At 43.4% G+C, this 12437-nt stretch overlaps 1 protein-coding gene and 1 non-coding gene across 2 annotated transcripts in view; one reads left to right on the forward strand and one right to left on the reverse strand.

The window, feature by feature from the left end:
• Positions 1-9816, reverse strand: part of LOC115777855 (centriolin-like) — a 35225-nt gene extending 25409 nt beyond the window's left edge. The window contains exons 1-7 of the mRNA XM_030725858.1: positions 9708-9816; positions 8843-8915; positions 8659-8768; positions 6964-7058; positions 4225-4360; positions 3695-3863; positions 59-123 (exon numbers count right to left, since the gene is read on the reverse strand). Of these exons, the coding sequence (XP_030581718.1) occupies positions 59-123; positions 3695-3863; positions 4225-4360; positions 6964-7058; positions 8659-8768; positions 8843-8900 (633 nt within the window). The 5' untranslated portion in view covers positions 8901-8915; positions 9708-9816. The remainder of the gene's footprint in view (positions 1-58; positions 124-3694; positions 3864-4224; positions 4361-6963; positions 7059-8658; positions 8769-8842; positions 8916-9707) is intronic.
• On the forward strand, positions 1107-1188 carry trnas-gcu (transfer RNA serine (anticodon GCU)). Its single transcript has one exon. It is a non-coding gene; the product is annotated as a tRNA-Ser (tRNA).
• Positions 9817-12437: the final 2621 nt, after the last annotated feature.

Consider the following 12437-nt stretch of genomic DNA (forward strand, 5'->3'; position numbering starts at 1 on the left):
ATGTGAGAAAGGATATATGTGGAAAATATCCTGTGTTAAAATATTTTATGTGTGTTACCTGTCTCTGTGACACCAGGTGCTCAGGTTCCAGCTGATTGGCCGTGTGAAGGAGGTCAGCATCAGCTACACAGAAGAAAGCACCGACATTGAGTTCAGAGCATCAAAACTGTAGAACCAAAGATGTAAGAGTTAACTCATTGACTAAGATTTATCCAGATCACATCCTATACAGAGGGAACATCCTGGAGGATGCAGCCATCAATCCCAAAATGATCTCCTCCAGAATCCCCACTGAAAAAGATGCAGAGACCAGGACACAGAGCGATCAGCTATCATAACCCTGAAGACACCTCAGGGCGGGGTCTGCGCCTGATTCCTTGCTGTGATTGACTGGCTGTATAGAGGTTAGAGAGAAAATAGGTGGCGTAATTTGTGTGGAACATCAGACTCTGCTGTCACTACAGGTGGAAAAATCACTGACGAGGTTTAAACACGACTGAAAGGAATCGGTCGTTTTATTTATGGGCAGAATGTTAAATCAGAGGCCTTCTGACTGGTATTGCATGTGAGAGGTATCTGACTTTCATCGCTCATTTAAAGGGTTCACCTTTCCACAGAAATGACTGAAGGTCGACAACACAGGAGATCGATAGATACCTGTGGTAAAAATAGGAATTTGTCCACAGAACACATGTGGACGATGGATGAACTGTAACCTGGACCTGCAGGACCTACAAAGGATCTCCGAATCCAGCAGTGTTGTAGAAACTTCAACAATAATGAAACGCCATCGTCTCCACCCCTGTTTCAGTGATTTATTTAGCCGGACTGATGCCTGCATTCAGCTTCTTAACACAGAAAGAACAACGTCTGTGTGATACTGTGTTCTCCAACGTGTGGAAATGTGTGCTGCTTCTGTGAAGGCTGCATCTGTTCTGTTGAGGTTTCAGATGAGGCTTAATTAAAATGATATGAGTATTAACAGCTTCAGGTACCTAAAGTAACAGACTTATTATGCAGAAAGTCTCCTTCAGTTTTTAGTCTTTAATCGTCTGCGTATTGCTGATTGAGCCCTCATGTCCTGCTGCAGACTCGCACAGAGAGCAGATGAGGTGGCCGAGTGGTTAAGGCGATGGACTGCTAATCCATTGTGCTCTGCACGCGTGGGTTCAAATCCCATCCTCATCGGGTATTTGCTTCATTTATCATGAGCGCCGAAGCATTGACAGAAATTCTGTACTGTTGTGATGTCATTTGTTTCAGTGGTTTTCAAAACAAATAAATCATATCCTACTATCGCATTCTTGCCCAATCAACTTTCAGCAGGAAAAAAAAGCTTTTTATGTGCTGAATCTCAGCTAGAGAAGCTGTAATTTATCATCTGTTGAACAGAAAAACTAGAACAGTTGACCTGGTTGCAAACTCATATTTTTCCTGAGTAGCCCCCAGAACAAGCACTGAGAGACTTTATGACAGAGTTCATGACCCAGTAAGCTAACAGACTACAAACTAACGCATGCAATGAATAAAGCAGTGCGAGTGGTAGTGAGCTCAGTGGCTGCACTTCCAACACGTTTTCTCGTCTTTGACCTGTAAATTCTCCAGAAAACTATAAAGACTAGATGGGGTTAAAGTAATCTGCCACTTCAGTCCAGTTTACAAAATGCAGCAGAAGCCAGTGGCAGAAGTTATATTACCAGCTGAATGAAGCAGAAACTTTCCATAACGTTCAGCACCTTGTTTCATCGAGCTGAAGAAAGACTCTTTCTGTGAGCTAACTCTTAGTCAGAGAACCTGTGAACATCAACCTGAGGAGCATCTACATATAGTTGTTTAAGAACTTTTCTGTCTGAAAAGCTGCGACACACAACTCTGATGAATGCATCTTCATCCTGCCTCCTGGCTGTTACATCACCTTAGAGTTACTGTTGGCAGTGTTGCAGTCTCCTCAAGTGTTTTGACCAAAAATAGCTAAGTGGCTTCGCTACCATCTGAGCTTTACCAGGCAGCACGCTGAGGACATCCAGCTGTCACACAATTTAGATGGCCCCATCCCCTGATGGAGCTTGTCTTTGGAGTATGCCAGGTTTATTTCTGAAGTGACGTTTGGCTTCAAAGCACCTCTTCAGCTTTTTGTCTACAACATGCCACAAAATAATGTTCAGGAGAGGGCAAACACTGACAGGGCCAATTGGCTCAAATGACAGAGCATCTGCTTAGCATGTGAGAGCTAGCAGGATCAATAGCTGCAACCTTTAACCCTTTCTTGTTCCCCTGGCTTCACGGGACATAAAGCCTGCGTTTTACTCTTAGAGATGGGCCTGTGCTGACCTGGACTCTGCTGTCTTCCTGTAGGGGGCGTGGTAACTCCATGTCAGTGACATCTGAGCCCTCCTGAGGCCGCAGAGAGGATCGGGGAGTGGAAGTGATGAAGGTGTTCCTGATGTGTCCAGCCTTGCACAGGTGTGGACTCTCAGCCACACTTTTACTAATCTCCTGGTGGGACAGACGCATGTGTGTGTACAGAGTCTGGTGTCTGTCTTACAGAAAGCTAACCCCTGCTCTTGTGAAGCTCTCATGACCTCAGTTGTCATCTTCTCTAACTGATCACATACAGAACAAAATGCTTTTATTTTGGAATCACTTCAGGAAATCCGGAGTTTGTGGCAATCTGGAAGATTACAGTAATGTTTTTGTTGACACCTGCAGACAGGTACAGGAAGGAATTCTGGGACATTGAAACAGATGGTGGTTTTAAGGAAGCAGTCAGGAGGTAGTCTTCCCTTTATCCATCATCAGTGAGGAAACATCTCCACGAGTCTGTGAACATCACGGCACACTGAAACCCACCCTGACTTCATGTTTTGACCGCCGCCTGGTGAGATTTTCAGAGCCAAACTGAAATCATCCTCACAGACCAACATCTTCCAACCATGCAGGAGCAGTTTGGTGACAATCTGTGCATTTCCAGTATGATGGAGCTTCATGTCATGAGGCTAAAGTGCTCACCAAGAGGCTCAGAGATCATCAAATGAACAGTTTTGATTCATGGCCAGGAAACTCCTCACATCTTAATCTGATCAAGAATCTGTGGTCAGTCCTTAAAAAGCAGAAGACACAAACTGATCAGCTGGGAGCTCTGATGAGGCAGGAGAGGATCTCCATCCATCAGGATTTGGCCCAGAAGCTGAGAGCCAGCATCCCGCAGAGAACGACAGACGTTATGGAAGAAGACGGGTCAGAGCTGTAAATACAGATCTGATTGGTTTTCCATTAAAAGTCTTTGAAACTGTTCTTCATTATATCATAGAAACACGTAAAAACAGTCTAAATGAAAACTGAAGCTGTAAAGTGGATGAAATGTAAAATTTGTGTCACTGAAAAAATATTCAGTCATGACACGAGAACCTTATTTACCATCCAAAAGTGGTTCTTTGAGGCACCTCCAGTGAGTTATTTTAAGAAACATCAGCAGAAGTTTTTCGTTATCGGATCGCTCACAAAAAGGTTCTTTGTGTATCTAAAAATGGTTCTCCTGCAGCACTCCAGTGATTAGTTTTAATTCCAGGTAGCGCTGCGTTATTTTTGTTGTGGACGGTAGGATTTAGCAGCAGGAGAATACAGAAATTTGATAAATAACATTTACAAGAGGAACAAAATGCTTTGAAAATTATAAAAGTTTTACTGTGCATACCACCACTGAAGCGCCGGTGGGCGTGCCCCGTCGCCAGCTCGTTGATTGGCTGGTCGTCCAGCCTATCCAGAGTCCCAAGGTGGGAGCGCAGCAGCGAGGAGGCGGAGATTCCTGGCACAGATAGCTCTGATAGGCTGCTCAGAGAATGCAGCGTGAAGGCCTCATACAGCTGTACAAATACAGAGAACATCTGAAAACACCTGATTTTTACTGAAGTTTGTTAGAGGAAAGCTAACCAGAAGGTGGAGGTAGGACCACATTTCAGTGAACGCTAACCAGAAGGTGAAATGTGAACTACACCCAGAAGAGGAAGATTAAGAAAGAACAACTCTCAGATAAAACCTCTTTATCCAACCAGCCAAAAGCAAGTAATTTTTTCTGAAAAATGTTAAAAATGAAACCATGAAGAAGCAGGACAGGAGCAGACAGAGGTAGCTCCTAAATGATCTCTAACATCTGCTGAGGTCAAATGTTCTGGTCCTCACAGAGACAGATGTGCAGATGGGTAGGAATAGTTGGATGGTACTTGCAGATGTGATGAGGTCGTCCTGCAGATGGAGCGTGTGCAGGGAGCGCAGCTCCTTCCCCAGGTACACGGAGATGTGCTCGATTCTGCTGTAGGACAGGCTGAGATGATGCAGATTGGACAAGAGTCCCTCAATCCTCCTGGACTCACACACACACACACACACACACACACACACACACACGCATGCACTTAGCCTGATTGCTGTTGTTAGAGTGAAATCAGGTGTTACTCTATGTTGCTGTAAAGCTCTGTGAGCTGTATCAGTGGGGATTTAGCTCAGATGGTAGAGTGCTCACTCAGCATGTGAAAGGTACCAGGCTTGATGCCCCTGTCCTCCAGACCATGGGGGCACTGGTGATGAAACTCCATTTCTTCCACGTGTTCTCTCAGTAGCAGCGCACTGAGTGAGGGCGTGTTCAAACAGCCCATTTTGCCTAGGAAGGTTTCTAACTGTGTGAAGTGATCCAGAAGTATCTGCATGGCAGCCACAATAAAACCTGTTTGAATTCTCCAAATAAGTAAAGTCGCTTCAATGCTTCCTTTATTTCTTCCTTTTGCAGAGGAGATACTGGACCATCCTTCAGAGAGGAGATAGTGTTGTCTCACAATGTGCAGCAACGCACTGTCCGACCATTCATGAATATGATCAACAAAACTGTAGTGCAGATCATTGAAATGTGAACTAACAATGGGTTTTCCATTTCCATCACCTGCTGATATGTTTTTGACCTTCAACAACAGCCTGTTACACTCACAGCTAAACTCTGAACATCACACTGTGGGAAGCACATCTGTTTCCTGTCCAGCTGCTGCTGCATGAAGAACACAGATTCATATAAATCAGATTATGATCCATATGACCTGATTAAAGTGCATTCATGGTTCTGTATAATTCGGTTGGATCAGTGATATCTGATATTTTTATTGCAGCCTTTAGGATACTTTGGCTCATCTGGGATCATGGATGGATGGAGGGGACGTGTTACACTCTTCAGCATGAAAATATGAGAAAAAGATATTTATTCATTTTTATAAGCAAAGGGACAGATTCATTAAGTGGGGCAAATTACTGGCGCTGCAGGGTGATCTACTATCAATGTGCTAATTTACACACAAAGAGCAGTCAGTTCACTTCGGTGATAACCATCAATCTGCTGAGAGCAGCTCAGCCCAGTGAGAGGAGGCTGCAGGAGGATCAGTGTGTTTGTGATGTCAGGAGAGCTGGGACAGCTGAGGAGAGCTGAGAGCTGGATCACTACAAACAGCTGAGCTGCAGCACGTGTAGAAGAACACCAAACATTAACCATCAGGGTGCTGCTCTTTTCATGGGACAACACTGACAAAATGACACAATGAACAGTAGTCTGTGTGCAGCTTATATAACAGTGTAAATTTATTCTTCCCTCAAAATAACTCAATATACAGCCATTAATGTCTAAACCAGCAGCAACAAAAGTGAGTACACCCCTCAGAGACTACACCCATAAATGTCCAAATTGAGCACTGCTTGTCATTTCCCCTCCAAAATGTCATGTGACTCGTTAGTGTTACTAGGTCTCAGGTGTGCATAAGGAGCAGGTGTGTTCAGTTTTGTAGTACAGCTCTCACACTCTCTCATACTGGTCACTGAAAGTTCCAACATGGCAAAGAACTCTCTGAGGATCTTAAAAGACGAATTGTTGCTCTACACGAAGACTATTATATAAGCTGCACGCAGACTACTTTTAATTGTGTCAAAGTCATTTTTTCAGTGTTGTCCCATGAAAAGATATACTTAAAGAGAAAAGAACTAGCACTGTGGATGACATCTTCCTGAGCTTCCTGTCCAATCACAGTTGACACAGACTCCGCCCTAATCTGACATCAGAAAGGTACGGAGTTTCCAACAATGTGTCACAAAACTACCTGAATATTCATGACAACAAGCGAACATCAGCAAGGACAGGACTCCAGCCCACAGTGGACTAACAGTCTACCACCTTAACCGATCTGCTGGTTTTGTGTTTCAAGGGTGGAGGGAGGAATCTGTTCACAGAAGACGTGGTCTGGATGGACAAACTGTGATTTGGACTCTGCAGCATCCACAGCTAACAGTCACAGAGGAATAAGCTGAAATTCCCAGTTGGGACCATTGTTAAAAGCTTTTCAGTTCCCTGTGGATGTTGAAACGTTGGCTGGTACCTCAGAAAGTCAGACTCGTTCCTGGTGGCTGCTGGAGTCTGCCAGGTCTGCCTCATGGACAGAATTTCTGGTTAGCTCTAACTTCTGGCACCACTGATATTAAGTGGAGAAAAGACAGGATTAAAAGTCCTCTGCAGCAGCCCCGTGTGAGATGATGGATGACATCATCTGTTAAAAGCAGAGCTGTGATCCAGCTGAGTTACTTGTCCTGCATCACTCTCCAGTTACACCAGCCCTAAGCTACTGTCAGACTAATGTCATTTCCTGACTGGACCAGTAAAACCACCTCTGCTGCTGAGGCTGCTGTATGGAAAAAGCCTCCAACTCTGTGTTGGTGTGCAGCTGAGTTTAAACTGTCCACTGTGTCTCCACTGTGCAGGGCTTTGGACTTCAAGCTGATAAAAATAATGTCCGCCTAAACTCCAAAAACAAACTCCTGAATCTGTCAGCAGAACAGTCCTAAGAGGGAGTTTGACAACGTGCCCCAAAATCAGCTGGATGTTTATGACACCCTCTCACACCTGTCGTAAGAGCAGGCTGCATACGCCGCGTGTCTCACCTGATGCTGCTGTGTGCCAGCTGCAGGCCTCTCAGGTGTGTCAGGGCGCTCAGTCTCTCTATCATCTGGATCAGGTGGTGCTTCAGCTCTAAAACCTGTAGACACACACACACACACACACACACACACACACACACACACACACACACACACACACACACACACACACACATACACACACACACACACACACACAGGGTACCTGCACCATTGTAAAAATCATAATTAACACTTTTTTTAAACCTTTTTAAAACCCAACTGAGCCAGTGTGTCAGTCCAGGTGATGTCATCCCAAAATAGATAAAGACAAAGATTGCTAACCAAAAGTCATTCATATAAAAAGCACATAGTGCAGTTCTTTGTGCTTTTTTACCTCACATTTTAATTAATAATAAATTTTAATAAAATTTTAAGATCCCACATAAGTACTGACTGCTGGACATCTGGCTGGTTTTGTGGTGTATAATTGTCAAAGTCCCTCCATCTGAACCTTTCTGATGTCACAATAGGGCGGAGCCTGTCACCAACCATTTACTGTGATTGGTCAGATGGATCTGCACAGAAAAGCCTGAAGGTGTTAATAAAAAAACCAAACAAACAAAGCCTCCTGAAGAACGTGGCATCAAACCCACTTCTTCTCACATGAAAAGTGAACGAACCATTTGATTTAAATCCCATGTCAGGTTGGAAAATGCAGCAGCTGTAGCTTCACGGTCCCTTCTGCAGCATGTTTACAGCTGAGTCACAGAAAACACTGAGCCTGTAAACCTAACACTGTAGTAGCTACACCTGTAAACCCCACCCTGATCTGACATCACAGAGGTACAGAGTGAAGGATACTGCAACAACATCTGAGAGCTCAGTCCTAAAATCTGACAAGGATGGGTTTTGAGACCACATGTGGGGGGCACAATGGATTAGCAGTCCATAGCCTTACCTTCTCATTCACATCATGCACTGTAGACAGTGCGGCAGCAGAAGCAGCAATTTGCTCAATGATAACACATGGCCTGGTGGGACAAACTGTATCTTGGACCCTGTGGTATTTACAGCGAGTAGTCACAGGGGAATCGGTTTGAAAACTACCACTGACTAAATGAAAGACAATAAAATGATTCAGAGCAGTGGATTATTAGAAGCCTTAAAAAAAGTCCTAGAAACATTCCTACTGAGTCAGAAATACAGCTGAACCCCTCACATATGCAGGATTCCCAGAAACGGCTGGTCTGGTGGGATTTCCCCACACAACAATCTCTGGGGTTTACAGAGAATGTCTGAAACAGAGGAAACATCCTGTGAGCAGCCCCGCGCTGGGAGAAGATGTCAGAGGTCAGAGGACAATGTCCAGACTGCTTCGAGCTGAGAGGAAGGTCAGCAGTGACTCAAATAACCACTCGCTACAAGCGAGGTATGCAGAGGAGCATCTCTGAACGCACAGCACATCAAACACTGAAGCAAATGGGCTACAGCAGCAGAAGACCACACACATCCTGTAATTTAATAATGTGGAAGAAAAAAATCTATTTAATTTCCTTAAATCAGTTTCAGTCCCATAAATCATCACCGACCCCTGGAGCCCTTCGAAAGCGTCTAAAAACTCTGGTCCTGAAGCAGCTGCAGAAACATGACTAACAGCTGTATGTTTAATGTCCACAGAAGAACAGACAGAAGGACGGATGGGCCATTTGTTCTCACCGTGAAGTGCTGGGCTGCAGTTGATGATGACAGACTCAGACTTCGAACTGGAGCCAGAGCCCGACGGCCGGTCAGGTTCAGCAGCAGCTCATCTGTTATAAACCTGACACCTGGACGGGGAAAACACAGCATCACGCACAGGATCAAAGTTTTGAGGATCTGCAGGACAGATGGCTTCCTGTACCTCCTCTGTTCTCCTGAGAGTCTGCACCTCCTCCTCCTGCCTCCTCCTGCTCCTCCATCTTTAGCGCTAACAGCTGAGGAGAGACAAGACAAAGGGCGGGGACATTAGTCTGATTTTATTTTTAATCATGATATATGATATATATATAATATAAATATATTATAATATAATTAATTTATATAATATGATATATTTAATTTATGTGCCAAGATTTGTTGAAATCAGTTATCATGTCTTTTGTTTTCATGATGTTAAGGTCCAGGCTGTTACGGGAGCACCACTCCACCAGATGCTGAACCTGTTGAACTGTTGCCGTTATGAGTGATGTCATCACACGGTCACATCCATTTATCCTCGCCGTTACAGCGCAGGAAGCCACTGCAGTATCCTCCTGAACGATACACATTTAGGGGTGGCTGTAGCTCAGGAGGTAGAGCAGGTCACCCACTGATCGGAAGGTTGGCGGCTTGATTCCTGGCTACGCATGCGTTGGAGCGTGAATGTTTCATTTCATTATTTTAATATTTTGTTCTTGTAGCTTTGTGCTCAGTTGTTAATCTTGTTTTGTTAGTTTTGCTTCAAATTTGTTATTTCCAACTGTCTTAAAGCACTTTTAATTGCATTTGATATTTTAACTGGTATGTAAATAAAGCTTGATTAGTAACTTCCTGATATGATTAGAGTGAATGCAAGTCTGTGGTTGCTGTAACGCTCCTGATTCAAAATGTAATTAAAACAAAAGGTCCCATAATTATGAACATTATAAATAATAATAAAAAAACAAATACCTTGAAAACCAAAAGCTTCACCTGTACACACTGTTGTTTATTTATTTATTTTATTCGCGCTATTTAAATCTCCGTACCTGCTCACTGACCGTCAGCTGCCATTAGCCACTGATTACGAGCCTTCAAAGGGTTAAACTGGTTAAAGTTAAACTCACTTTTTAAAGCAGATAGCAGTTTACCTTCGTGCTGCGCTATAACACCGCGGTCCTCTGGTGGTAGTTAGTCCTAGTTAGTCACTTGTGAACTTAGGAGAGCGTCAGCGTTTGGTCATCATAGCAACGTAACCACAAAGCGCTGTGATTGGTTACCTTCAAACTGAGCGATCCAGAAATTCAGGTGTGAGCGAGTTTCTGACGGTCGTCAAAGTCCGTGAACGCAACAAACACAACAAGAGGTCCAGAAAAACACAAACACACATACGTAAAAACCTGTGTGTTAAATCAGGTGAATGTTGCATTCAAAGTCATCCCCAAAACTTGTTTTTTTCCTCCTTAAGTACCTTTTTGTACTTGCTTCTCCTCCTTTGTTTGTGTGTGTGTGTGTGTGTGTGTGTGTGTGTGTGTGTGTGTGTGTGTGTGTGTGTGTGTGCGTGTGTGTGTGTGTCTGTGTGTGTGTGTGTATGTGTGTGTGTGCGTGTGCGTGTGTGTGTGTGTGTGTGTGTGTGTGTGTGTGTGTGTGTGTGTGTGTGTGTGTGTGTGTGTGTGTGTGTGTTTTATACAGAGGATCAAACATGACTGAACTATGCCTGAAAAAAATGCTAAAACAAAAAAAGGGGGGGGGGGGGGTAATAATAAATTTTTACTTGCATTGATTATTGACACTTTATGTATAAATGTATTTTATTCAATGTTTATTTATATAATAATGTGTTTATTATTTTATTATTTATTGTATACATTTGTCAGTCAAATAAATCCATCCAGTTTCTTCCACTTATCAAATTCAGGGTCCAGAAATCTAAAAATATCAATATTCCTTTCAGCATTTAGTTCCATGTTTATTAATTTACTGATTTGATCATTTACTTATTGATGTTCAGCTTATGAATTTAAACAAATGTTTTGAATTAACTTGCTGCCATTTTATTTAAATTTATTAGTATGTTCATTCACTCATCTTTTTTTATTTGGTGAAACATAATACCACATAAATAAATCCATCCATCCATTTTCTTGTGTTTATGAGGGCTGCTGGGGGTGGAGGGTACATTCAGGACAGGTCAGCAGCCTGTCGCTGACTCACAGAGACACACAACCATTCATACTTATGGCCCACTCAGAGTCACCAGTTAACCTAACTGTGGGAGGAAGCTGGATAACCCAGAGAGAACCCACACAGACATGGAGAGAACATGCAAACTCCACACAGAAATTAATTTAATAAATAAAAATAATAAATAAAAATAAAACTGAAACGTGCCAAGGACCATCTTACGTGCTCAGCATCAGTTGCCGTGGTGATGCCACAGGTAAAAGGAGAGCCACCTGCGGTTTCAGAGCTTGCACTTCAAGCTTGCACACTGTGTGCAAAAAAACAGCAGCAGGTGAATTAGCTCAGAGGGTAGAGCGCTCGCTGTGCAGGGCTCGATGCCCACCTTCTCATCACATCCTGTCCTGCCTCTGCTCAGGTGTGCTGAGCCGTTACATAAGTCCTGCACGGCTTATGTGAGAGTCGATGCTTGCACCTCACCTCCACCCCACACTTTAAGTGGAAAAGTCATCCTGAGTCTTTCATGTAGGAATCATTCTGTTAGAGACAGCTGCAGTCAGAAGGGCCTCAGTTTGAAGTTACAGTCTGTTATAGGGAATCAAATGTGTTTAATGCACGAAATCAGCTGAGCATGTTTAATATCTCCTAATGAAATAAATGTTTATTGTGTCTATTGCAGCTGGAACGGCTGATAATCACAGCGGAAGGCTGTGTAAAAGCTGGTCGTGTATCCCGGCCTGGAAGTGGAAAAGTGCTCAATGAGACATCAGATTTCTTTCAGTTAAACATCCGAAACATCAAATTAAATGAGCTAAAGTGTTATTAAAGGTTTAAAATAACTGCAGAGACTGAAGATGAGCTCAGTGTTCATAAACAAGAAGCAAACATGTTCATACACGTGGGACAGATCAGACCGCCGGGCATCACACACACTGTGGTGGTGTTTGCGGTGATATTAGCAGCAGATTAAAAGCCATTTTAAAATGTTTATTCTTCTCTTATTTATCATAAAGCAGGTCAGAGACTCCGAGTTAAAGAGTGAAGTGTTTCCTGCATGTTTACACAGACACGACCACATCAGAGCAGAAACACAAAGGGTTAAGCACCTTTGATGAGCGGACACACACACAGGGATCAGCAGTGCGTGAGTTTATTCATATTTCAAAGCAGGAGGAAATGTTTTGAAGCAGCTGTTTGAAGCTGCTGTCAGAGGATGTAATTAACACACACATGAGCCTCTGAATGTGCCGTTTAACGTGGGATTCCCATCACACAAACATTTCTTAACAGATTATTTCACAGAGCCATTCTTCATCTCACTGATTTGCTTTCCCAGCTTTAAAAGCTGCCGAGCTGAAGCTCAGTGAGAGGCGAGGAAACATGAAAGCGCCTGCAGAGGGAAATAAAACACCGAGCTGGGCTGCAAACCGACATCCTAGCTGTCCCAGAACGGCCTTCATTTAGAATATAAAACCTATCCATCCATCCAGGGTGGTTTCAAAGCAGGTGAAATAAGCTGCTCACCCGCTGAGGTTAAGAAAAGCTGGCAGTTCAGATTAAGTCACATTTAAGGTTAGCTCAGGGTTAAGAAATCCACC

Source organism: Archocentrus centrarchus, unplaced genomic scaffold, assembly GCF_007364275.1.
Source record: "Archocentrus centrarchus isolate MPI-CPG fArcCen1 unplaced genomic scaffold, fArcCen1 scaffold_82_ctg1, whole genome shotgun sequence".
In the NCBI taxonomy this organism is placed as follows: domain Eukaryota; kingdom Metazoa; phylum Chordata; class Actinopteri; order Cichliformes; family Cichlidae; genus Archocentrus; species Archocentrus centrarchus.